Consider the following 25,533-nt stretch of genomic DNA (forward strand, 5'->3'; position numbering starts at 1 on the left):
GTGTGTTTTAGCTCCCACTTTTTCTTTTCTTTTACTTGTCATGTCAGCCCCCATAAGAAGGAGAAGAAATCTGCGGGTGGCCAGTGACTTGCAGTACAGAGAGGCATAAGCGTTAGCCTGTGTGGAGGGGGAGGACGAGGACAAAAGATATGGGGAGGGGCATGGTGAGTGTACGGAGTTGATGGTAGGAGAAATGGTCTAAAGACGGTAGTAGATTGTGTGGTGGAAGGAAGAGAGGATTGTATGAGAGCCTTTGTGGGGTGGAAAGCTATCTGAATACTGTGTCTGAAGGAAAGAGCAGTCTCTCTCCCTAGGTGACCCATTTTGAATTGTTTGAGGTTACTTGCTCTTTCAGGTTTGCATTTTAGAGTCTGGCATACTCGGAAGAAAAAAATCACACGTCCCTAGATTTATTCCTCCCTCCCCCACTCTTTCTATCACAAATATACTAGAGAGGATGCATATATGGGGTCGAAGAGGAGAAGAGTTTCCTCTCCTTATGGGCTAAGTGGGGGATAGCTAGTTTGTGCAATTAATAGTGGGTGCGATGAGTCCTTGAGGAAATGGCTATGTTCTCTTACTTCACCTCTAGGGCCGTCCTGGCAGCAGGGAAGTGGATAGGGAGTTGGGGAGTTGGGGGTAGTATATTTCCCAGAACCGGCTGCAAAAAAAGTGCAACGAGGGGTTTATAAAGACTTTGGGGAAGGGGTAGGGTGGGAGGACCTTTAGGCAACCTCTTGGAGAAGAAAAGGAGTATTGGGGTGTACAGGGAAGCTGAGAAGGATGTCCGGGGGGGTAGGGCGGGTTTAGGGGTGGGGGGACACGGCTCTGAGCTCTGGCAGTGGCTGCCTGACGTCACCAGCCTCTCTGGCAATAGGCTAGGAGCTGAGTTCCCCGTAGCAGCAGCGGTGGCGGCAGCGCTTTTCCAGCTTCTTCTGCTTTCCCTCCGCGCTTTCTGCAACTGTCACTGCATCCGCGCCGCGGGGGCTTCTCCCTGCAGCCACCCGGAGGCTTCAGGTAAGAGGCAAGGCGAAAAGAATGGTGTGTCACGGTATCGCGCGCGGAGGACAAGCTGCTTGCGCACTGCTGCTGAGTCTCAGCTCTGGCTCCGGTCGGCCTGCACTGCATGCCACCGTTTTGCTCCGCAGTGCAACAGTTTGCAGCTGTCTCTGGGGAGAATCAAGGGGGCAAGGAAGGAGCTATACATCTGTCAGGGTCTTCACTCCAATGGGGATGGACTTCCTAGTGTTCGGGTTGGATCAGATGCCTTCAAAGGAAAGGGAAACTGCGGCTCTCCCAAAGTTTGCAAACCAGGACGTTTACTCCCCATCCCCCTTTCCGCCTCCTCTCCCAGGAAGAAGATGCGCGATGTTTTGAGGAGAGATGTGGAGAGAGAGAGAAGGGGTAACTCGTGTGATCTAAGGATCATGTAGTAGTCCAGAGATCCAAGTGGGCCTGGGACAGTGGGTGGGGGAAGAGGGAAGAAAAACAGAGAAAGGTGTTTCCGCTGCCTTTCTCTTGAGAGGAAGGCTGGTTTTTCCAAAAGCGGGGAGGGGAGCGGTGGGCGGGGGAGCTGGGAGGCTGGAGATGGGACAGCTGGGGAATCCTGCGCCTCTGCCTTTGCATTACTGAGAAGAAAGGTGGGACGGAATGTAGGAAGGAGAAAGAAAGCAGCCTCCCAAGGATGGGATCTCGAGGAGCCTGAGGCTGTATGTAGCCGCTCTCTGGAAGTAAAAGGAGGTCTGCGCAGGGGAGGTTTATGCGGCTACCCGGGATCCAGCACAAGGCAGGATCAGAGGCGTCTAGCTCGGGTTAGAGATTCAGTGGGAAGGAAACATGGGTGGGGTGGGATTCGGTTGGAGAAGGCATTTCCTTCCTTGGGAAAGGGAGATCTCGAGCTGAGGTAGCTACCTCGTTGGCCACAATTAGAAAGTTACAAAGAGCTAAGGAAACAGCCTGCCTTATCTGCTGACTAATCCCGGCATCTGCTGTGCCAACACCGAGATCTAGCCCCCTGGGAAAAGGTGGCAAAGGAACCGGAGTACGGAGCTCAAAGCAGAGCCTAGAATAGAGCGCTAGAGTCTCGCTGGGATGCGGGAAGCGAGCTAGGGAGTCTGCGGAGTGGGAGGGGAGAGGTAGTTGGGCTGGTGAGCCTCAGGCTTTGCGCTTGGAAGCGGGAACGCTTTGCGGTAGCCACATCAACTATCCCAGTTCTCCGCCCACCTCCGTTTTTCCACTAGTCCACATAGCTGGCATTTCTCTGTGCTCTTTTCCCCACCCCTAAGGCCTATTTACTAACTCATCCCATTCTCTCTGCAGGCTGGTGCTTCACCTTACAGGAAGAAGGGTGCACGAGGCAGCATTCCCAGGAAGGGAGGATTTCTGTGGCATCGCTCTTACACACGCACATATACAAGCCAGCGCAGAAGGAATAGTTTTGGGTGGTGGGTTTTTTCTTCTTCTTGGTTGTTCGGAAGCAATTTAACCAGGAGAGGAACACTGACCCCTGTTGTCTCCGCCTCGCCAGCCCAGCCTCAATGAGTGCCAAAGTGCCCAAGGAGCTGAGGCTGGCTCTGCCGCCTTGCCTTCTCAATCGAACCTTTGCTTCACCCAACGCCAGCGGCAATCCCAACCCCAGGGGCCCGAGTGGTAGCGCTGGAGGCAGCGGTGGTGGCGGCAGTAGTGGCGGTGGTACCTGCATCACACAAGTAGGACAGCAGCTCTTTCAGTCGTTCTCCTCCACGCTGGTGCTGATCGTGCTGGTCACCCTAATCTTCTGTTTGATCATCCTCTCCCTTTCTACCTTTCATATCCACAAGAGGAGAATGAAGAAGCGGAAGATGCAGAGGGCTCAGGAGGAGTATGAACGGGATCATTGCAGCAACATCAGGGGCGGCGGCGGGGGCGGCGGCGGCGGCGGCGGCTGTAACAACGCGGGACTGAGGGCCTGTGGCCAGGCTCCTCACAACGGGAAAGAAACTCGGCTGGAAAGACCTCCCAGGGACTCAGCTTTCTGCACCTCTTCACCTTCCACCTCCTCTTCCTCTTCTTCCACCTCTTCTTCTTCCACTTCTACTGGCATCCAGCGTCCTGGACCCCATCCTCCCCCTCCTCCTCCCCCTCCTCCTCCTGCTCCCAGTCCCCAGGGTTCCCACCTTACAGCCTCTTGTTTGGACTCAACTGGTGAGGGGCTTTTGCAAACGGTAGTACTGTCTTGATGGCCTAGAAATCCTCCTCTTTTCCTTCTCCTTTTCCCTCCTTTACTTCCTCTTTTCCTTCTGTGACCCCCAACTCCTTTCTTCCTCTCTCTCTCCTCTCTCTCCTCAGTCTTCCTGTCCCCTAATCCCTTTCATCCTCCACCGAGGCACTGTGTGGTGTTTGTAAATATTGAGCAATGAAAGTCTCGGAAGAAGAAATAACGCTGATGATGATAATACTTTATTAATATTAATAATTATCATGATAATACTAATAACACAACCCAAGCGCATGACAAATCACATCGCGTTTCTCATTGTCAAAGAAGGATGCATTTTCCTCCCCTTTTGCCTCCCTCCCCCCCAAAGGAGGAGAAATCGCACAAAGCTACCAAATATATAAAAGTCATTGCCCGGTGAGGGAGGGAGATTGGAGGTGAAGGAATATCAAGAGCCCCGGTGGTAATGTACATAGCTTTAAGATTAAGGTTACCTTCCACTCTATTCTTCTCCCTCTCCTCCCTACCTCTGCCCCCTCCTAGCTGTCACTCTTTCTCTACTCCTTTTCCTAGCCCTCACGTCTCTGCTCCAACCGGGCTCAGTCAATCGCATACTTCATAAAGCAACCATTTAGATCAAGCACCAGGACTACAAGAGGCAAAATTCCCCCACCTCTCACCCCCCAGGGAGAATGATTGGAGCAAAGCAGTCGGGGGCATTCGGTTGGACCAATGCAAAGAGAGACAAATTCTATTGGGCAGACGTGTTGGAGACCCAGAAAAGGAAGTAACATCTGTTTCCTCCACCTCACCCTACCCATTTTAATTCTGACCCTCTGTTAATAGTGTTCCCTCTTCAAGTCGTGCAAATTTATTTAATTTTACAAATGTCCTTTGATGGTAGAGCTTAAGTACAACAAATAACATCATACATGAGGTCTCTCTCTCTCCCCCCCCCTCTCTTTCTCCCTTTACACACGCACACGCACGTAAGCACACATACTTAGTAACTTCCCTTCAAACAACCATATTGTTGCCATTATTTCTGTTTCCCGCCTCTTAATTTCTTCACCCTCTAAATCCTTTAGTGATAGATACCCCTTTGGCTGTACTGGGCTTTCCAGACGTCCAATTGGTCCAGAGGAGCTGTCCAGCCAGGTCCGGTGCTGAAATTGCCTCATTGCACAGGCTATTCTCTGTGCAAGTAGAGAGGCTGTTTGGGGAAGTGACTGTTCTAGCTTTGGTTGGTTCCTTTCTTTCTTTTCCTATCATTTTTTAATAATCCGATTAGAGTGTACTATTCGTTTAGTTATATTAAACATCGCATAAGTTATTCTTTTGTTTGTAAAAACAAAATAATAGTAATGTGCAGTACTGAAAGTCCAGTAACTAATCAGCCAGAATATTTTTTTGTTTTATTTTTAGAACACGTGTACCTTTGTTATATCTTCTATTGGTACTGAATGCCTACGCAAACTATAATTCTGTACCATGCTCTCCAAACTGTATATTCTTGTTCTTCATTTACAGCTATTGATATAATTGTTGCCACTGAACATTGAATTCAGTGGTGCAGACCTGGCTTCTGCTGTTTTCAGAATTGTTATTTTGTACCCTACTCTGTAGTAGACTGTTATGAAAAGATGACACATCCGTTTTCTCCTTTCTTTTGCGAACAGAACCAAACAATGGATGTGCATCTATTGCCATCTATTAAAACATGGTTAATATTTAAACAGCACCTGGTGTAGTCCTCCCTGCATGTAAAAATCACATAGAGGCAATGGTGTGAGTGCCTGCTTGTTCTGTATGTGCTTAGGAGTGGAGCTAGTAGAAAGGGTTCCAGGCAATTTGGGTGAAGTAAATATAGATTTCATCAAGCAGTTACTTCTAGAGCCAGAATATGTAAAGAACAGGTCTTGACTATCCTATTAACTTAGAAATCTTTGTTGGCAGTTGGTGACAATGTATTTAGAGGAAAAAAGTGCTGTTTTTCTTTTCTTCTCTATGTCTCTTGCTTAATTGAGATACAAAATTTAATCAACATATGCTCAGAGTAAGAGGAGATGGTGGAAGAATAGAACTATTTCTATTTTTTGCTAGATTGCAGGTGTAGTTTGCATGCTACAAAAAGTCTATTTGTTGTTATTTCTCACTCTTTTCCTTTAGATTTCTTGCAGGAGGGAACAGAGACTTACTGTATTTTTTCTATCTGCACTGAAAACTCTTTCACTTAAGACTGTGGTTTTCAGCTAATTGATAGAGACACTGTGTTGATGGGAAGAAACTACTAGTTATACAAACCAAATTTGCTCCAAATTGAATTTTAGGGTTTTAGACAAGTAGAAACCCTAAACTTATCCCTCTTCAAAATAATGAATTGATTACTTAGTCTCTGTCTGCCTAACTTTCTGGAGAAGAGGGCTTTTACCCAAGGAATAGAGGGTGGAGGAGAGGAGACTGCCTTTGAGGATTTTACAAGGATTCTTTTCAGAAGTTTTGAGAATCATCATTTGTTGTGCCATGTTGTGATTTGAGGAGAATGGAAGAAATTCCATCTATGGTTCAAGTCAGAACACAAATGAATCCTATTCACAGTATCTTAGTCACTTCCTAGTAACAAGTTAGGCCTTTAGTGAGGTGCATTCACCCCCTCAGTCCACTAAGGAACCATAAGTGCATTAAGCCTTGGATATCTTACCAGAGAGTGACTAAGGCATTGGGAGGACTAGGACCCATTAATTTTTGTAGTTTACCCTCATCCAGCTGCAGCTCTTTAATTTGTTATTTTGAAATGTCCTTTAGAATTAGAATCTGAATCAATTCAGAGATCCAACAAGAAAGCTCCCTAATTTTCAATGAGCTCCACTAAGTGCAACAACATTACTTTTCTCTCCTTATTTGGAGCACATTTTACAGTGAATAATTTCCCATTTTATTAAAGCAATAAGATTTTCCATCGTGTGCAGTGCAGGATGATGATTCCATTTCCTTGGTGCTGAAGCTGTTCATCCTTTCTTGCCTTATGAATCACAGTGCATTCAAGGCCTGCAATAATAATCCTCTTCTAGGACAAAGCCTGGCAGGCCTAGGGTAATTATAAAATTGCCCTCTGCCATTGCTGTCAAAGGAAGAAGTGGGAGAGGGAGGGGTTGGGGGGGAGAGAGAAAAGCTCTATATATTTTTGAGAGAACCTTTTACCTATAAAAATGGGCCCATATATTCATGACTCATAAATATTTAAGTCCCTATAACCATGTATACTTTACTTCTCTAATTGACTCTGTTTTAATATTTGTAATATCATTATATGTATAGATGATATAGTCCAGGAATCAAAAGGACTCTAAATTTTCAGTGATCTCATTTGAGATTTTGTATAAGATTTAACAATATTTATGTTAAAAATCAGATTTTTTGATTAAATGGCAGTCCCCCTACCAAATTGTTACCACAATACCCTTACAAGCCTTTTAATGGACTGTATAAAGCACTGTTTTTTTCTGGGGCTTAATTGAATAGTCTCAAGAGATTAGGATGGTACCAGCACAACATTAAAATTCTCTCCTGTGACACAAAAAAGGCAATCTGGGAATAGCTGGATTTGTTTTAAGATTTATTCACTGAAGTTCTGTCAAACCAATTGCTTCAAAAACCTATAGCTACAGCTCACCTCTTCACTTACAGTTCAGTATTAATAAGGTGGCATGCTTGATTCCTGTTTTTTTTCATTAATAAAGAAAGTTGAAAGAATGCCTTTATTTCAATTCTATAGGACTTTTGAAGCTCATAGACATAGATGGATATTATCTTCCTTAGAATTTCTATACATACATAAATATGTATTTATATATATAGATATATCTATACATACATTTTGTACAAATTTGCAATGGACTTTTTTGTATTCTCTTTTCTGCCATTACAAAAATGAGATGGAAATCAAATGGCTGTTGCATCTTGAGAGTGGTCTAAGAAGTTAGGTGTAAGCATGCATTATTTCTCTGGTGATAAAAGTATTGAAATTTTTCCTGTTCATTACATGAAGATGGAAAGGTCTGTCTGGCTCAGGGCATTGATCATTTGAAACTACTTTTCTTAGATCAGTGTTTTAAATATAGCAATGGTGATAAAGTTATGATTGTGTCCACATGACTCTAAATATTTGGGTAAAATGAAACCATAATTTAATTCTTTTAATAATATTTAGACATTTACTGTTATATAGGTAAAGGTCCAGATAATTTTTTGTTTTTTATTTAGATTTTTGGTGTTGTATAAATAAGTTATACTTGAACATTTTTAAAAAGGGAAGAGAGAGAAAGAGAAAGATTACATATATATATATATATATACACACACACATATGTATATATATATATATATATATATATATATATATATATATATATATATATACAGAGAGAGAGAGAGAGAGAGAGAGAGAGAGAGAGAGAGAGAGAGAGAGAGAGATGGGGGAGGGAGAGAGGGAGATGGAGAGAGGGAAAGAGAGCATTATTTTCATTGTTTAATAAATATGATGCTCATACTCAATAAATCAGGCCTCCTCTGTGGTCTGAATTATTCAGATTGGTTATATCAAATAAATTAATTACTAAACCCCTGGTACACTTTGCACTATGTAGATTAATATAAGGTTTAAAGTCATTTCCTTTGTCAATGTTCTACAACTCTTTGAACCCAGACTGACAGATGGAATTAGAAGCAGAATTTTTGTTAGTCTGATCAAATTTCCACAAGTAAATATGTAATTCTAGTGTGAACTGAGATGAAGTAATTCTTCTGGGGTAATTTCCTGTTCATCATAGAAATTATGATCCATATTATATATTAATGAAAATTCCAGCTCACATCAGAACAATTCTATGTACATTGGAGAGGCTAAATGAATTAAATCCAATTCCCATTTGAGTTCTTTTCCAATCTGGTTACTCTGAGGATACACAATCTAGGGACTTCGGGACTATTCCATATAAATGTAATAAATCCAATCTGAGTAATGATGTCAGAAGGAAAAGCTTAGTCAAGAATGAGGCATAGCGAATTCTGAAATGGTGACTATCATGTATCAAGGTTACTCTTCTAGAGCAGGACAACTTTTGGTTTAATCTGATATTTCTGATTCTATTGGACTGATTTTATAGTTAAACAGAAAGGGTAATCTTTAAGTTAGGGCATGTCAAGCAGGCAGAATAAAATAGAGATCAGAGTTCATGGAATATTTGTTTTGCTTTTCTATCAATAAATGAGTTTTATTGCTAATTGTACTTTTGGAGACTATTTCCTTATGTATCATATATTGTTATCTAGGGTGGGATATTTTTTGGTCAAAATAGGTGGTCATTTATGGGGTATGATTTTGGGGGAATCATAAATCTTACCCAAAATGTCTTGTGAACCAAGTGAAAAATGCCTCAAGTTCTACTCTATAGTTTCAGTCCTTTGAATATTTCAATAGTCTTATTAGAATGCAATTATATCTGGAAGAAATAAAATTTTAAGTGTTTCACTCATTTGCATATTAGTATGAATTAGGATCATGAGAATTCTTCCATAAAACATGGATGTAGTGGGATACAACAAATAGCATATAACTCCACTCAATTCTTGTACAAGGGACAGAGGAGAACTACCAAGGATAAAGTAAAAATAGAAGATAAGATTAAAAGCACCTAAGGCATACTGTCTTGATTCTACTTTGGAATGGGACTAGACATTCCATTCTCTTTGGCCTTGTATATTTGAGCATGGTTCAGTAGAAGATGACAGCTTTCTGCATGGGAGGGTATAATTTCAAAGAGCAGTTGCTGATCAACAGTGCACCCATATAAAGATAGCTTCTTGAATTTTTATGAAAACCAGTGTTGCAGAGGCTCTAATTGTTAAATTGACTTCCAGTGTCCTGGTTAGTGTGTAGCCTTGGTTAAAAAAAACATTAACAACAACAACCCCTTACTCTGTTCCTGTCAACTTCCCAGAAGGCAGGTTGATTTGTCTTCTCAATTTTCCATTTCACTTCTTTGCCATACTTTGGCTCTTTCTCTCATTCAGAATGTAACCTTGGAGAAGCTACTTAGACCCTCTAAAGCTCAGTTTCCTCCTATAAAACAATATGGAGTTATCTTCTATACCTACCTTATGAAGAGAATCAAATTAAATAATATACATTGCAAGCTGTGTGGCCTCAAAGTGTTATTCAAGCAAATATTATTTTTATATAGCTATCCTGCAGAATGATTTAATTTAGATTTTTTAAGATTTTGGATTTAAGTTTTAGTCTTGCTGATGATTTTCTGGATGACCTTGGGAAAGTCATTAAACCTCTTTGAGCCTCAGTTTCCTCATATGTATAATAATGGAGTGGCATTATATGATTCCCTCAAATTTTATAATTCTATGATTTATAATTTTATAATAGCATATATATATGTATAATTATAAAGTACAGAATTGTAAAGAACTTTAAATTTTAAAGGAATTTTTAACCATGTAGGAAAAAAGGGAGAAAGAACAAGCCAAAATATATAGAGAAAATTCAGATTAAAAAGAGCTATGGTGCAAACTGCTAGATTTGGAGAGTCAGAGAGATTTAGATTGAAGTCCTATCTCTTACTTGTATTAGCCATGTGGTCATGAGGAAATATCTCTCTGAATTTCAATTTTCTTGTCTGTAAAGAGGGAGTAATACTAATAATATATCACAGAATTGCTTTGAGAATCAACTTAGATAATATATGTAATGGACTTTGACCATACTAACTATATCAATAACAACTATTATTATTTTTATTTGTGTCATTATATATAATACAATTCTCAGCTGACCATGATTTCCCTATTCAATATCTCTGAAAAATACCTCATCATGGACCTAAAATGGATAATAATACATAATCCAATCCAGATCCTAGTTATCATCATCTATTGATTGCTAGGACATTCATCTTCTTCCCTCAGTGAATTCAGTACCTGGTTTATAGTTTTTACCTTCACTACAATTCTTGCACTGATACTAAGGGATGGTACCCCGCCCCAAAAGTCCATGCTTCTTCAATACCTTATCTTTACATTATTTCAATCAATTCAATTCCCATTATTTATTCCAGTATTATACCTCAACTTTTGACAGGAATGGTCATTCCCTTGAGTGTGCCATCATCCATAAGTTTTCCACGTTTTTGTGAACTCTGAAATTATTTTATATGAACATAATCTTTGCTATTACAGCTTTCTTGTGCCTTTCAACTCCTACCTTTATTCTTCATTATCATAAGTATCTCCATTCCCTGAAGATCAATTCTTTCCTAGACTATCTCCCACATACTTGTTGCATTCTTTCCCTTTCCCCATATAATTTGGTGAATCAGTTAAATACTATAATTTAATGTCTTGTCTTCATGTCCTATTTCTAATTATACCTTGTCCAACTTTGGAATATCATCTTAATTTGCTACTTTTATTCCTATTAATATACTGCTGAAAAGAGCTGGAGAAAGTTATGGAAAAGCTAAATGGGACCCCTACAAATTTCTGTAACAATCTCAAGTGGTCCTTGATTGCAGCAATAAATTCCTTTACACATTTATATTCACTTCACTCTTCCAAATGTCTGTTTAAGATTATTTCATCCCTCTTCAAACTTCCAAATTCCCCCATTCCCCAACCCTTTCAGCAAAGGACTTCTTATACTTCACTGAAAAATTTGAATCCATTTGATGAGAGCATCCTTTCCCCTCCTCCTCATTTCATTTCACTCAGATATCTTAGCTTCACTATCTACTCCTGCACTTCCATTTCACATGAAGAGATAATCCATCCCCTAGCCAACATAAATCCCTGACTCACTAAGTGTACTCTTGATCCCATCCCTTCTAGCTTCTCCATTACTTTGTTTCTTCTTTCTGTAATCTTAATTTTTCTGTATATAAGGTCTCCTCTGACTTACAAATATTCCAGTGTCTGTTATATCCTTTCAAAACCTTTACTTCATTCTATCATCCCTCCTCACTATCATCCTATACATCCTATTTGTATCCTATACAAAGATCCATATATATTCTTGTTAGTTTCTCAGCTAACATCCTTAAGAAAGCTACCTATCCTTGTTTCTTTCTCTCCTCAAATTTCTAAACCCTCTGTAATCGAGCTTGCAACCTTAAACAATTGAAGCTTTTGAAGTACTCACAGTGTCCTAGTGTCAAATCTAATGTCTTTTTCTCAGTTTTCATCCTTTTTGACCTATCTACAACCCTGAGCCATGTTTCCCTCCTCTCTAGATTTCCATGATACTTTCCCTATGTATCTGATTTCACTCCTTTGCTGGACCTTTTACCAAATCAGATTCATTAACTGGTTATCTTCTAAAAACCTCTTCTTTTCTCTTGTCTTATCTTCTCTACTATTCCACTTGATGACTGCATTATAGCCCATTGATTCAATTAACATCTTTATGAAGATGATTCCTAGATCTATTTATTCAACCCTCATTTCTTTACTGAGCTCCAATTATGTGCCATCAATTTTCCCATGAACATCTCAGATTGGATGTCTCATAAATATCCCAAACTCAGTACATCCAAATTAGAATTCATTATCTTTTCCCCAAAGCCTCTCTGTAAAGTCCGGGCTAGCTCCCTAGACCCCTCAGGAACAGCTGGAGTCAGGATAAGTAAAAGTCCTTGGTCTTTAGGGGGAGAAGTGAAGGAGACAGACAAATTGCCACAAGGCTTGCCACCAACTTCTCTTCTCGTTGTCCTGTCTAAAAGTGAAGTCTGGCTTGTTTCACCCCACCTTCTAATCCTTGCCTATGATTATCTGCATACACCAAATATCAAGCCAGCACCTAACAGCAAGAAGGGCCATTTTTCCAAACATAGGCTAATAGAATCATTGTCCAATAGATAATTAGCCTTAAGTGCTCAGTTGTCTATTCAAGCACACCTTTTAAGAGTTTCAGCCCTTTACACCTCTCCCTTCCTGTGTTTTTTTTCAAAGCACCACCATCCATGAAGACTTGAAATCTCAGTGTTATTCTCAAGTTTTCACTCACATTATGTATTCAATATTGTATTCAATTATCCATACTTATTACCTTCTTTCTACTCATGTGCTGCTTTATGTTACAGATCCTCATAACTTCTTAACAGGAGTGTTTTAATAGCCTTCTGATTAGGCTCTGAGTCACAAGTCTCTCTCCACTTCTGTACATTCTTTAATAAAATGCCTAAGTAAACTTCCTAAAATATGTCTTACTATGTAAACATCACTACTGTCCTGACTATTATACCACCATACACATTCAACTCCAATGTCTCCCTATTACTTCTAGAATAAAACTTAAAGTTATCTCTTTGTCATTTAAAGATCACTCCATGGAGTGGGAACAATTAATAGTGTCCTTTAAATGATCTCAATACTTGTCCTCCAAGGCTGAAATTTTCTTTTTTCTCACCTTCACCTCCTGTCTTTCATGTTTTTTTTTTTCCTTTTTAAGATTCAACTCACATTCTACTTCTTCAGAAAAATTGTTTTATCTCTTCCCCCCACCCTCACTAATAGTCCCTTTCCTTAAATATACTTACCATTTAACCTGCATATATCGTTATAGCTAGTTATTTGCTTGTTTTTTTTCCTATTAGAATACAAGCCCCTTGAGGTCTGTTATTGCCTATTGTCCCCTCCCTCCCTTTTTGGTATTTTCAGTGCCTAGCACATAGTGAAGTGTTTAATCAATGGTCCTTGACTAATTGATTAGCCTTTATGTTATATAGCAGTTAAAAATGGAGAGAACACTTTCTTCCAAGCAAATATATGATGTGGATAGTCTAAGTATAATTAATTCCATTTTGTGGATATAGGAAATGAACTTTAAAAGAATAAATGACTTGGCCCAATGTTCGTTCAACTAGTAAGAGATGGTTCCATGATTTTAATATGATCTTTTAACTTCAAGTCTAAGTTTTTTTTCTTTTATTCATCTTCTAAGTATGCCTGGTTACTTAAAAATGTTAATTCACTTGCCCAGCAACATTCAACTAATAAGTGTTGGAACCTAAATCATATCTTCTTATTCTAAGATTAAATGTTCTTGTCATTATCTCTAGCTAGACTGTAGGTGTGAATCCCAAAGCAATAGATTGTAATATTTAAGTACCAAATTGTAAGCCTACAATATGGTTTTCAGGTGAATGTAATATAGAGGACATGATACTGAATCCTGACTATGTGAGCTCTAAATATTTTTGCCCCTTCCCACAATACCTAGCACAATTCTCTATGTAAATTCCTTGTTTTATGAATATTTATCAAATAAAATTTATGAGGAATCACCAGATATCTTTTCAAATTTTGGCTCTATGACTGCTAAAACACCTTACTTTTCTGAGCTTCTGTTTCCTCATATATAAACAAAATAACATCTAAAGACCTTCTGTCTATGATTCTGTTTACTTCTGTTGCCATATTTAGAAAAAATATGTTCTATATACAGTTTTCCTAGTGTTTCAAGCCATTTTTTGAAAAAAAAAGTTCTACATCTTTGTTAACTAGGGCATCCACACACATAAGAACTGCTGGTGTGCAATATGTCATCAATTCTTTAATTTCTTACCACAGTAGGGTCTCAAAGCATTGATAACCTTGAATAGCAATTGACAAAAATGAAATGCTTTGTACAGTTTGTGTATACATGGAAGAATATACATTATATTATTTACTAAAGAACCATCAAGACCATGTTCATTGTAGTCTAAAGCCATATAGAAATATTGGAAAAGTAATAAACAATGGTATTTTTGGCTTGTCAATTCAATTCAACAAAAATTTTTATATATAGGTTTGACTTAGAAAGATTCTGGAAGTAATCTTGTCAGCAATTGAGATTAGAAAAATACCACAATATTTATTCATTTAGCCTTCCATGCAGATGGCAATAATAATGGAATCTTTTAAATTTGTGACTTTTTTCAGGTTACAACAAGGATAGAAGTAAAACCTTACAAATATTCAAAGATCACCTTTTCTTCAGTGAAATATTTCAAAGGACATTAGGGCCAAGGATTCATTGTTTAAGTCAGGAAAAAGTGAAAATGACTTAAAAATTGTTACAAAGATTTACAAACACATATATACTAGCTAATTATTTAGTTAGCCATTTAAAGGAAAAGATCAATAAATAGTCATTCATTCAGTATTTCTTATATTTTTGGCACTGTGCTAGATTTAGGAGCATAAGAGAAGACATATCCTTATCTTTAAGGCCATTGTCATGTGGATACATGTGAGACAGTAAATAATATGAGACAATCCCAGGAGCAAGATCAAACAATGAACAGTAAGCAAAAGGATTAACATTTGCTAACTGAACATAGTCTTTTCTCTCTCCTTACCATAAGAAGCCTATTAAAGATAGACTTGTAAAAGATGATACAGAGGCATAGACAAAGGCATTAGAAATATTTCTGTTCCAAATTAGTGCAAGGCATATTGCTTTCATAGAGCAGTTTACTGAAAATAGCAGCTCTTGATATGTTATATCCAAATAAAGTTTATCTTCAGCAATCTTTTCAATTACTCTTTCTGTACCTCTGTCCACTACTGGCTCCCCCTCAGATATATGCTCTATCCACCACCAGATCTTTCTGTTTTGTGATTTATTCCCTCAGAACCTTAATCTTTGTTGGGAAGAATCTGACATGATAGTCCACATGTTATTATCAATGACTTATAAAAGCTAAAGACAATATTTTCATTTTAATGGAAGCCTTCAATGGCTAAACTGAAGGAATGGTTGATAGCCCACATTTCAGACCAGTGGAAGAAATGACTGCCTATTCCACTTATGCATAAACTTATTTGAGAAAAAACCCTCCAAAGTAGCAGGTCATTATGGGGAGGACTCTTAGGGCTCACAGTGTGAAAAAGCAACCATTTACCCAGACTATGGCTATTTTATTTTAAGTGAAATGATTGTGGAATTCATATGTCAAGCAATTAAGTGCCATGAATTTAAATCAATAGGAATTCCTCTTGTGAATTACTCCTTAGAAGTGTTTAAAATATTATTTCTTTGGCATGTCTATTTGCCAATTCTATTTCTACTGTTCTCTATAATTTAGGGGCCATCAGGTGCATTACGTGGGATCATTGAAAATGTGCACTCTCAAGCTTTTAATAAACATAATTTTTGCATATTGGATAGTGCTTTCCTGGTCAACTGGCCATCCTGTAATTAATTATTTAACTTGTTTATATGTCCATGCATTATAACTATGTGGCCTTACTATATTTTCTTTGCTTATACTATGTACCAAACACAACCAGAAAAAAATCACATCCATTAAAACAACAACAATAACAATAAAAAACTTGGATGCCTTACTTAAACAAAAGAACTTGTAATTTTTGTTTTTATCTTTCAACATAAACATTACAATGTTTAAGATCAGACTTTAGTTTTAAATAGTTGCTTTGTTAATTGAACAGCATCAATATAATGTTCCCGTGGCATTTTCTTTGTTAGTTTCAAGTATTCAATGACTTCCATGGAACATTTGAAGCTCCCTCTGCTGGTTAATTTAATTACTCATCTTTTTTCTCTAAACAACATGTATATAAAGACATATGTAGATAGACACATACATACGGACACATAGACATACATACCCTTGCAAATGACTACTTGATCACAAATAAGTGAGGATTTGATGGAGATAGAGTTGCTTGTATATTTTCCACAAAATTTTGTTGCTAAATGTCTTTTTTCTTAGTATTCTTTGGAGAGCCAAATGCTCCTTACCTAATTATTTTAGATACTAAAGCATATAAATTGTTTTTACATGTGAATGACAGCATGTGTTAATGGGCAGTAATTGAATTGAATGATGAAACTTCTTTAAATCCCATATCTCTTTGTTTGGTATATAGTGGGAAAACAATCATACTTTGCTTGAGCCCAATTGTAAAAAAATAAAAACGTATTCGGCAAGTCATCCTGTCTCAAAAGAAAGTAAACAAAATTATTTAGATCACATTTACACAACAAATATCCCAAAGCAAAACATAATTGAATCACATACCCAAACACACAAAGTGGAATTCACAACCTGGAAAAGCATTGTGCAATTTTATTTGTAGCTAAATAAAATGCTAATAGAGTAGTCATCAAAGAAATAACCAACCATCAAGGTTATATCATCTTAAGGACCAAGGACACTTGCAAGATTCTAGTAGTTTAGAGAGAAAATTGCTGTTGTTTAAACCTTTCATTTCTAGGAAGTCAAATGGAAACACATGAAGAAAAAGATCATCTAAGCTGAATGTAAAAAATGAAACAGAGAATTGGGAAGGTTCTTACTCTCTTGCCAGAATTCATTTATGATTATATCCTTTTGGGACTTGAATAGAAAGCTAAGTTCCCTAATTATAAAGCCCTCAAATCTTATCTCATGTTTTTGAGAATTTAAAAAAATATTATAACTTCCTTAAGAGTTTAGTTGTTTCTTTTCTCCTCTATCTGGGGACTTTACATATTCACAATAGAAGGAAAATTGTGACCAAGATTTCAGCTTTTATCAGATTTATTACTAATTTATGAGAATTTTATACACACATATGTATATATGCATACATACATATGTGTGTGTGTGTGTTGTGTCTGTATATAAAACTATCTATCATCTTTCTAACTATAATGACTGCCTTCCTGACTGGCAGGTCAACCCCTTTCTTTATTTCTCTCAAAATGGCATAGAAAAGAACAGTAGATGAACATGGCTTCAAACATCAGATCAGCTTGTTCTGAGCCACTCTTTCAAACAGGTGTTTGCACCTTAGGGAACATTGAAATGTGCAGTTGCAATTAATTCTCTATTTTCCTGCATTAAGGAGAAGGAACAGTTATTTCCCTATAGTAAGCCCAAACTACTATCCCCTTAAGTTTTACATGAGTCCACTAAATGACTAATATTTTGTTTACTGAGTTGACTTTCTATATTGTACCCATTCTTTCAGGCATGCCTAAGTAATCCACTTGGCAAACAAGATTTCACTGATTAAGGAGTTGTATTTAGAGTCACAATGCCTGCTAGCAGTGACATACCTGCAATTGTTTACTCACTACCCTGATAAAGGGTAAAGTTCACAGGTGGAGAATTGATTGAATCAAAGTACAAAGTAACATCAATAATTTGATTTCAGTGCAGTACATTTTCAAAAATAATACATCTATAATTAAATCCTGAAAGCAAAGATTCTAAAACTGACTACCTCCAGTCTGGGAACTGAGGCAATGAACTGTGATTTGGGTTAACATGAGAGTTTTCTAATCTCATATCTGGCTTTTTGTGGTCCTCTAGAATGATGGCTATCCAGAAGTCCTTTGGAAGAGAATGGACATACACATGCAAGCTCTTTTGTTAATGAGGCAACACGGTGTATTATGAAGAAAACAATTTACTGGGAATTCAAAAGACCACAGATAGAACACTGGATTGGGGGAAAAAAAGATGAGGAGCTCAAGTTCAAGTTGTTTGTTTGCTAATTCTGTGATGTGATACACCCCATTAATCTCTTAGGAATTCTTTTTGCTTGTGGGTTGAAGTTTCAAGCTCTAAAAATTCTTCTGAATTCTGTTCTGCTGAGATTTTTGTCACTGAATATAGGCTCCAAGACTCATATAGTGTGGCCCTTAGCCATTGCAGAAGATTTTTATCATGCATTAACTAAGTGGATTCTTCCATGATTATTCAGGAATTTCTATTTTTGTTCATAAAAACTAAACACGACAACAATAAGTAGGCCAAACCCAAATACTTTTTAATAGTCCTAAATATGGCTTAAAACATCTTGGCTTTTAATTTACTGTTTCTACAAAAGAGAGCTATTCACAGATCATCCTATTGATGAACATATCTACTTCCAAATGAAAAACTTCCTGAAGAAAAGTAGAGGATGGTATGGAGATGGGACACAAGGGGGAAATCGTACTGTCATTACACTTAGAAAAAACCACTTTACTTTAAACTGGAATAAAATATGTATAAAAGACAAATATGTTTATTAAGTTACTTAACTCTGCAGCAATCCACATCAACTATTTGGGCCTTAGTTCTATTTTCTGTAATATGACCCTTTCTCAGGGAAGTGACTCATAATGGGTGTATTTCATGACTGCACTATATAATGTTTTAATTAGTACAATTTTGTTGCCAACTGGTTTGGTAGACCTGATGGAATGGGTGCAGTATAGATTCAATTGATTCATTCACTTGATTCATGTAAAACTTAACAGGAATATTCTCTGTGGACATACTAAATTTTAAATAAATAGATGTTCCCTCTTCCTGATGCATGTCAATGAAATGGACTAATATCAACCATGCATACACACATATGTATATAAACACATGCACACATATGTATATATACACATGCACACGCATGCATATATATATATATATATATATATATATATATATATTGGAGAACTGGAAGTGAATGGGGTACCCATCAATTGGGACATAACTACATAAATTATGGAATATGGATATGATAGAATAATGATTGTACTATAAGAAATGAAGAAACAAAGATTAAGAGAAACTTATGAAGATCTATCTGGACTAAGATAGAGTGAAATGAACAGGACCAGCCTAATAATAAATTCTAGAATATCAATATTTTTCAAATGAAAAACACATGGTCTATATGCATGCAAAAATATATGCGTAATATATACATATATTACATGTATCTATATTTACACATAGTCTATACTCATGTTCCTTTTATCAAAATGTTATCTCTTTTTATGGATCTATCACTTTCCACATGAGGAAACTGGGGTCTTTATAGGCCAAGTGATTTCTTCAAAGTCACAACTCTAACTATTAGGAAAGGTGGGCCTAGAACCAAAGTTTCTTAAGTCTGAATTAAATCCATGATCTCATCACTTTCTCATACTAGGAATAATTCTTCACTATCTGATTTAATAATTTTTTGAAGAAATACAGAATCAAAATAGCTTGATGACTACACTACAAGATGTGCTGCATGATTTGATTGTACCAGATGCCATTTGCATTTAATACATAGTGACTTCTCAAGTGAGAGATAAGGTCAGTCTGACTATATAGAAGATTCTCAGCTAAGTGGTAAAAATTACTATTATGGTATAGGGGAAAAATGATTTTATGAGAAAGATTTTTACATCCAATGGATTATCAAAATGGTATATTCCTATAAACTGCATGGAACATTATTAATAATAAAATTTAATATTAGTTTCACAAATAACCATAGTCATGAAATTCATCATTGATAACTTTTGATTTGTTTTTAGATTACATTTTATTTCTTTCAATTGTCAAACATTTATTTTTCTTCACTATTCATTCAAAATAAAAACGAAGAAAATCAAAATTTTTTATATGAAAGAAATATAATCTAAATTTTAGCTCATCACCTCTCTTTTGGGATGTGGGTGGCATTCTTCATTAATGAATCTCTGAGTTCATCTTTGATCATTAAATTGATCAGAATTCTTAAGTTTTTTCAAAAATTTTTTATTTAAAAGTATTGATATTATAGAATAAATTGATCTACTTGTTCTATTCACTTTATTCTGCTTTAGCCCAGACACAACTTCATAACTTTCTCTTAAGTCTCTTTGTTCATTTTTTTTACAGCACAATCATATTCCATCACATTTATCCACTATAATTTATTTAGTCATGCCCCAATTGATGGGCCTTCCATTCATTTCCATTTCTTTACCATCATGAAATGACATTTTTATTCATATAGGACCTTTTCCTTCTTTTTTAATCTCCTTAGGGTACAGGCTTTGTAGTGGTGTTGCTGGGTATGCACAGTTTAGCCTTGGGGCATGGTTCCAAATTGCTTTCCAGAATAACTGAACCAATTCACAGCTTTGCTAAAAGTACATTAGCATGCTTGTTTTCACAAAGTCTCTCTAAAATTTATTATTTATCTTTTGTTTCTCAACTTTAGCAATCTGATGGGGGGTAAGTTGAAACCTCAGAGTTGCTTTAATTTATAATGTTTTATGGCTATAGATACTTTAAATTTCTTCCTTTGAATAATTGACTTCTCATTTTTTTACCATTTAGTAATTGTGGAATTATAATTATTCATATACTTTTGGACAAGTTACTGAGATATCTTGAAAATTACACTTTTATCAGAGAAATTTGCTGCAAAGATTTTTTTTCCCATGAGCCATATTTCCACTCTAATATTAACTATTATAATTGTCCAAACTACTTTTAATTTTATGTATTTCTACCCATTCTGCACTCTCATACTTTTTCCTTCTCTTTGCATCCAATCCTTTACAGAGAAGCAGACATGGAATGAGATGTGTTTAGCACTAATGTTCTATACTTAATGCAAATAACTTTCACCTCTTTGTTCCTCTTCTTTTTCTCTCACCCTTCCTGTAATCACAATACCACTTGTCCAATTTAGGGTTTCTTTTTCTTATAACGAATATCTGTCTAGAACCAATCTTTCTTATTCTTGCCTTTCCCCTCTCCTTGATTTTTCTTGTTTTCCAATTAAGTTAAATTTATTTCTACATCAAACGCTAAGGATAATAAAAAATATCTTATTGTATAACATGAATATAACACTTTAAATTTTGCAAGGTACTTTGCAAATATTATTTTATTTTATCCTTACAACAACATTGAGAAGCACTATTATTATCCCTATTCTAGAAGCAGTAGCAGATAGATCACTGTTTCTAGAATGAGGATGACCTGAGTTCAAAGTTGATCTTAGATACTTCCTAGTTGTCTTACCTTAAATAATTGTCTTTTTTCTTTGTGCTTCAGTTTACTTAACTATAAAATTAAGATAATAACACTTATTCCATAGAATTGTTGTGAGATATTTGTAAGAAACACTTAGCAAGATGTCTAACCCAAAATAGTTGCTATAAAAATATTATTCACCTACTCCTAATTGTCTTTATATGTTTGTTTTTTTTCTATTATGTATATATGTGTGGTCTACCTTTCTTTAATCAGTTCAAATGAAAGTTAGATTCAAGTGACTCCCACCTCCTTTTTAGTATTATAAATTTTACTAATATCTATTGATCATATGGAATAATAGCCCCTATGCAGCTGTATTTCTTTTTCTCTTGAAATCATTAACTTCTATTTGGTCTATTAAAAATATGTCTTTTGCTAAGCTTCATTCTCTTTTCTAATCATTCCTCTATTTTTCTCATTTCTTTTTCAATAAGTTTTTTCTCTTACTCTCATTTCTTTTATGATATCATTTACAATTCTTTTTAAAATCTTACATTATTTCCAATTGCTTTTTAAAAATAAATTATGTTTTCTTTTGGGGTTTGATTGTAAGTGTTTTGGAATTATTTTCTGAGTTTGTGTCTTTGGAATCCCTGAATTAACAACTTTTTGTTTTTTATTTGTTTACATATTTTTCCAGTATTCTACCCTGGAACAACCAGCACTGGTGGTCCATCTGAGAGTTCTATAATTCTGGCCTTTCTGAGAGATATCATGCTCCTGTTCAAAGCAAGACACTGAATCCAATACCAGCCCTGGTTATTCCTGTTCTCATAACCAAAAGCTCTGAATGATGCATGCTTGCTTCTGGGCTGTGTGAGAAACATCATGTGGCTAGCTTGGGACTGGGACTGAATCAAGACTGAGTTTGTGATCAGCTCTGAGTGCTCCTGTGTTGTTAGGCTACTCAGAACTCTAAGAACTGAGTCTGATTTTGTAGCCAATTTTTGATCCTATTACTATCCTGGCCATTCACCTATAGGTCAAATTGTAATGTTGGTTGGTAATGAAAGATGTTCAGTTGTTTTTCCCTCTTTTTACTCATTCTAGTATTCTTCCCACATCTCTGCTGGAACAGTTGTAAGAAGAATGAAGCTGTTTTATTTCCTCATTTTCACCATCGTGTTTGGTCACTACTCTCTTTTGCTTTGATTCAGTCTTATTGAAATCATCACAAAATTAAAACTAATACATTTGATTAATGGGAAAAATAATGTTTTGCTTTCTAAGTAAATAAGTGCCTGGCTCTTCAGAACAGTGGTTTAGTTTTTTTTTTTTTTTTTGGTCCCTTTTAGATGCATTTTTATTCTTTTCAACTCTGTTCTTTGAACACAATATAGGGCCCCAGATATCTTTTTGGTGTCCTCACAAACATCACATAATTCTATAGTTCATGAGTGCCTTAGAGATCTTTACATATAATCACAGAATCTTAGAACTTGAAGTTTCCTAAGAGATCATCTAACATAACCTACCTGTTCCTGAACACACACCCCCAAACAAATAAACAAACAAACAAACAAACAAACAATTCTTGACAAGCAATCATCCAACTTTTGCTTGAAAATATCTAATGAAGATAGAAGCATTATTTTCTGTGGTAGCCCATTCCAGTTTAGTTTTTCCTTACATCAAGTCCAATTACACTTTTGTAACAAAAAGGGCTTTTGGAATCACTGAGAACAAGTTTAATTCTTTGCCCAGATAGCTCTTTAAATACTTGAAGTCATCAGTCATGTTTTCTATTTTTTCTTATCCAAGTTAACCACCCACAGTCCCTTCAAATGTTCCTCATATTTTGATGCTCTTTTCCATATTCTCTTTTAAATGCTCTCCAACTTATCAATGACCTTCATAAAATCTGGGACTCAGGCATCTGATCAAGGCAAAATACACTGTAATAATTAGATGGCCCCGCTAGAGGATTGAGCTGTTTGTCAGAAAGACTTGAGCTCAATTCCATCCTCACTCACCTATTAGAGGTATAATCTTAGGTAAATCACTTAACCTTTGTTTGCCTTAGTATCTGTAAAATGAAGAAAATAATGATATTTATCTGACAGGGCAATTATTAAGAGCAAATAATATAATTTTTATAAAGTACTTAATATAGTATTTGGGATATAATAAATACTTATCCATTCCATTCCATTGCAGCTATAACCTCTTGCATTTTATATTCTATACTTACTGTAGCCCAAGATTTATTTAGTTTTCTTAGAAATCATATCAAAATATTGACTCATTTATGAACTAATTCAATCTGGTTGTATTTTGTACCTGAGAAACGTAAGCATAGTAGGAATTCAAACACAGATTTAATTTATATATGAGTTGAGAAATTATATTCATCATTGGTGTCTTTCCCCCAATTGAACAACAATAATTCAAAACCTCTCCTCTTCCTGATTATTGTAATGTCCTCCCAACTGTTATATCTGCTCCTATTCTCTTTCTCTTCCATTTCATCTCATACATAGTTTCTAAATTAGCCTTCCTAATGTATAGCTCAATCATGTCATTCTTGCCTCCACAAAAACCTTCAGTTTATTCCTACTGTGTACTTTAAAGCATTCTATCATTTCCATGAGGACTGGGGCAATTTTCTTTGTGTCTCTATTTCTAGCAACTAATAATGCCTGACAAATAGTAGGCACATGATGAATGTTTTTGAGAATTATATAAATATGAATTAATAATAATAAAATTCAAATTCATTAGCTTGCATTTTGACATCCTCATCTCAAATGTGGCTTCAATTTTATCTTACATTACCCCCATTATTCCCTGAAGGAGGCCATGCCAGTTTAGGTTTTATTTACAACTAACCTAAATATTCCCCATTGTACCTTTTTTTTTCAGTTTGATCTTCTGTAATTAATAAAAAATAAATTTAAACCTTTCTCCTGACAATTCTTCAAATTCTTGAAGTTAGCCATCATGGCAACTGAGTGGTATAATGGATAAAATATTGGGTCTAGAATTCAGAAGACCTCAATTCAATGTGGCCTCAGACCCTTATTAGCTATGTGACTTTAAATACATCAATTCCTCTCTGCCTGGTTCAGTTTTTTCAACTGTAAAATGGGGAGAATAATAGAAACCTATCTCACAGAGTTTTTCTAAGGATCAAATGAGATAATAAGCACTCCTTACAGTGTCTGCTACACAGCAGAAACTTCGTAAATGCCGATTCCCTTCTATCCCCACACATATACTCTTCTACATGTGTTTTATAATTCAATAAACATGGACTATTCAACCAATCCCTGAACTTCTGATCTTTTTTACTTTGGGATCTTTTTAAAAAATTGTTCTTTATTGTGCATTGTACTTAATATTTTCATTTCATTTGTAGAAAATCACTTCTGTCTTTTAAAATATATCAAGAATGATCTACTATATTAATTAAACCTTCTATCTTTTCTCTTCTGGTCAGCAAGATAACTGATGCAACATTCTATGGAGATGATCTGAACTGGACTAATAGCTGCATCAATAAAAAGAAGAGAAGAGTATAATACTTGTTAGTATTATAAAGGGATAAATGACAAGATTCAATGATTGATTAGCTATGTAGAGTGAAGAAGAGTGGAGAGTCAAAGTGAAGGATATGAAATTAGGACTAGAAGATGGTATTACCCTTGACAATAAAATAAAATTTCAATAGTATGTTGGGTTGGAAGAAAAATAATGTAAGGAGTTAAGAATTCATACATGTTTATCTTTTATGACTTATTTTATGCCACACAATGAAAAAAGGAGCATGAGGCTGTCATTCATAGATGGCAATATTTTTCTTCCTTTCCCACCCTTTTTTTTAATTAAAGCTTTTTATTTTTTAAAACATATGCATGGATAATTCTTCAACATTAACCCTTGAAAAACCTTGTGTTCCAATTTTCCCCTTTCCTCCACCCTCTCCCCTAGACAGCAAGTAGTTCGACATATGTTAAACATGGTAGAAAAATATGTTAAACCCAATATATGCATACATATTTATACAATTATCTTTCTGCACAAGAAAAATCAAATCAAACTGGAAGTTCCCACAGTTCTCTGTATGTAGATGGCTCTCTTCCTTACAAAATCATCAGAACTGGTTTGAATCATCTCATTTTTGAAAAGAGCCTATCCATCAGAATTGATCATTATATAATCTTGTTGTTGGCATGTTCAACAATCTCCTGGTTCTACTCATTTCATTTAGCATCAGTTCATGTAAATCTCCCTAGGCTTCTCTGAAATCATCCTGCTGATTGTTTCTTATAGAACAAGAGTATTCTATAACATTCATATACAATAACTTATTCAGTCATTCTCCAACTGGTGGGCATCCACTCAGTTTGATGGCAATATTTTTCAATAGGCAGGTAATAAAACTAGAGAGTAGTTTTATTTTTTCTTGATGTCTTTTGGTGTTTTAGCTTCTACTTGCTTAATCCTGCTTCATAAAGTTATTTTCATTAGTGAAGTTTT

General features: G+C 36.2%; 1 protein-coding gene across 4 annotated transcripts; it reads left to right on the top strand.

Annotated features, from left to right (window-relative positions):
• The first annotated feature begins 516 nt into the window (after positions 1 to 516).
• C3H11orf87 (chromosome 3 C11orf87 homolog) lies at positions 517 to 7,519 on the top strand. 4 transcript variants are annotated; one of them, XM_051986941.1, is made up of 2 exons: positions 517 to 1,017; positions 2,320 to 7,519. In XM_051986941.1, the coding sequence occupies exon 2, from the start codon at positions 2,538 to 2,540 to the stop codon at positions 3,216 to 3,218; it is 681 nt and encodes a 226-aa protein (XP_051842901.1). In that variant the 5' UTR covers positions 517 to 1,017; positions 2,320 to 2,537; the 3' UTR covers positions 3,219 to 7,519. The 4 variants fall into 4 exon arrangements, with proteins under 4 accessions (XP_051842901.1, XP_051842904.1, XP_051842902.1 ...); XM_051986944.1 differs by lacking the exon at positions 517 to 1,017 and adding an exon at positions 1,177 to 1,404; XM_051986942.1 differs by lacking the exon at positions 517 to 1,017 and adding an exon at positions 1,538 to 1,709.
• Positions 7,520 to 25,533: the final 18,014 nt, after the last annotated feature.

This window comes from Antechinus flavipes, chromosome 3 (genome assembly GCF_016432865.1).
Source record: "Antechinus flavipes isolate AdamAnt ecotype Samford, QLD, Australia chromosome 3, AdamAnt_v2, whole genome shotgun sequence".
Classification (NCBI taxonomy): Eukaryota; Metazoa; Chordata; class Mammalia; order Dasyuromorphia; family Dasyuridae; genus Antechinus; species Antechinus flavipes.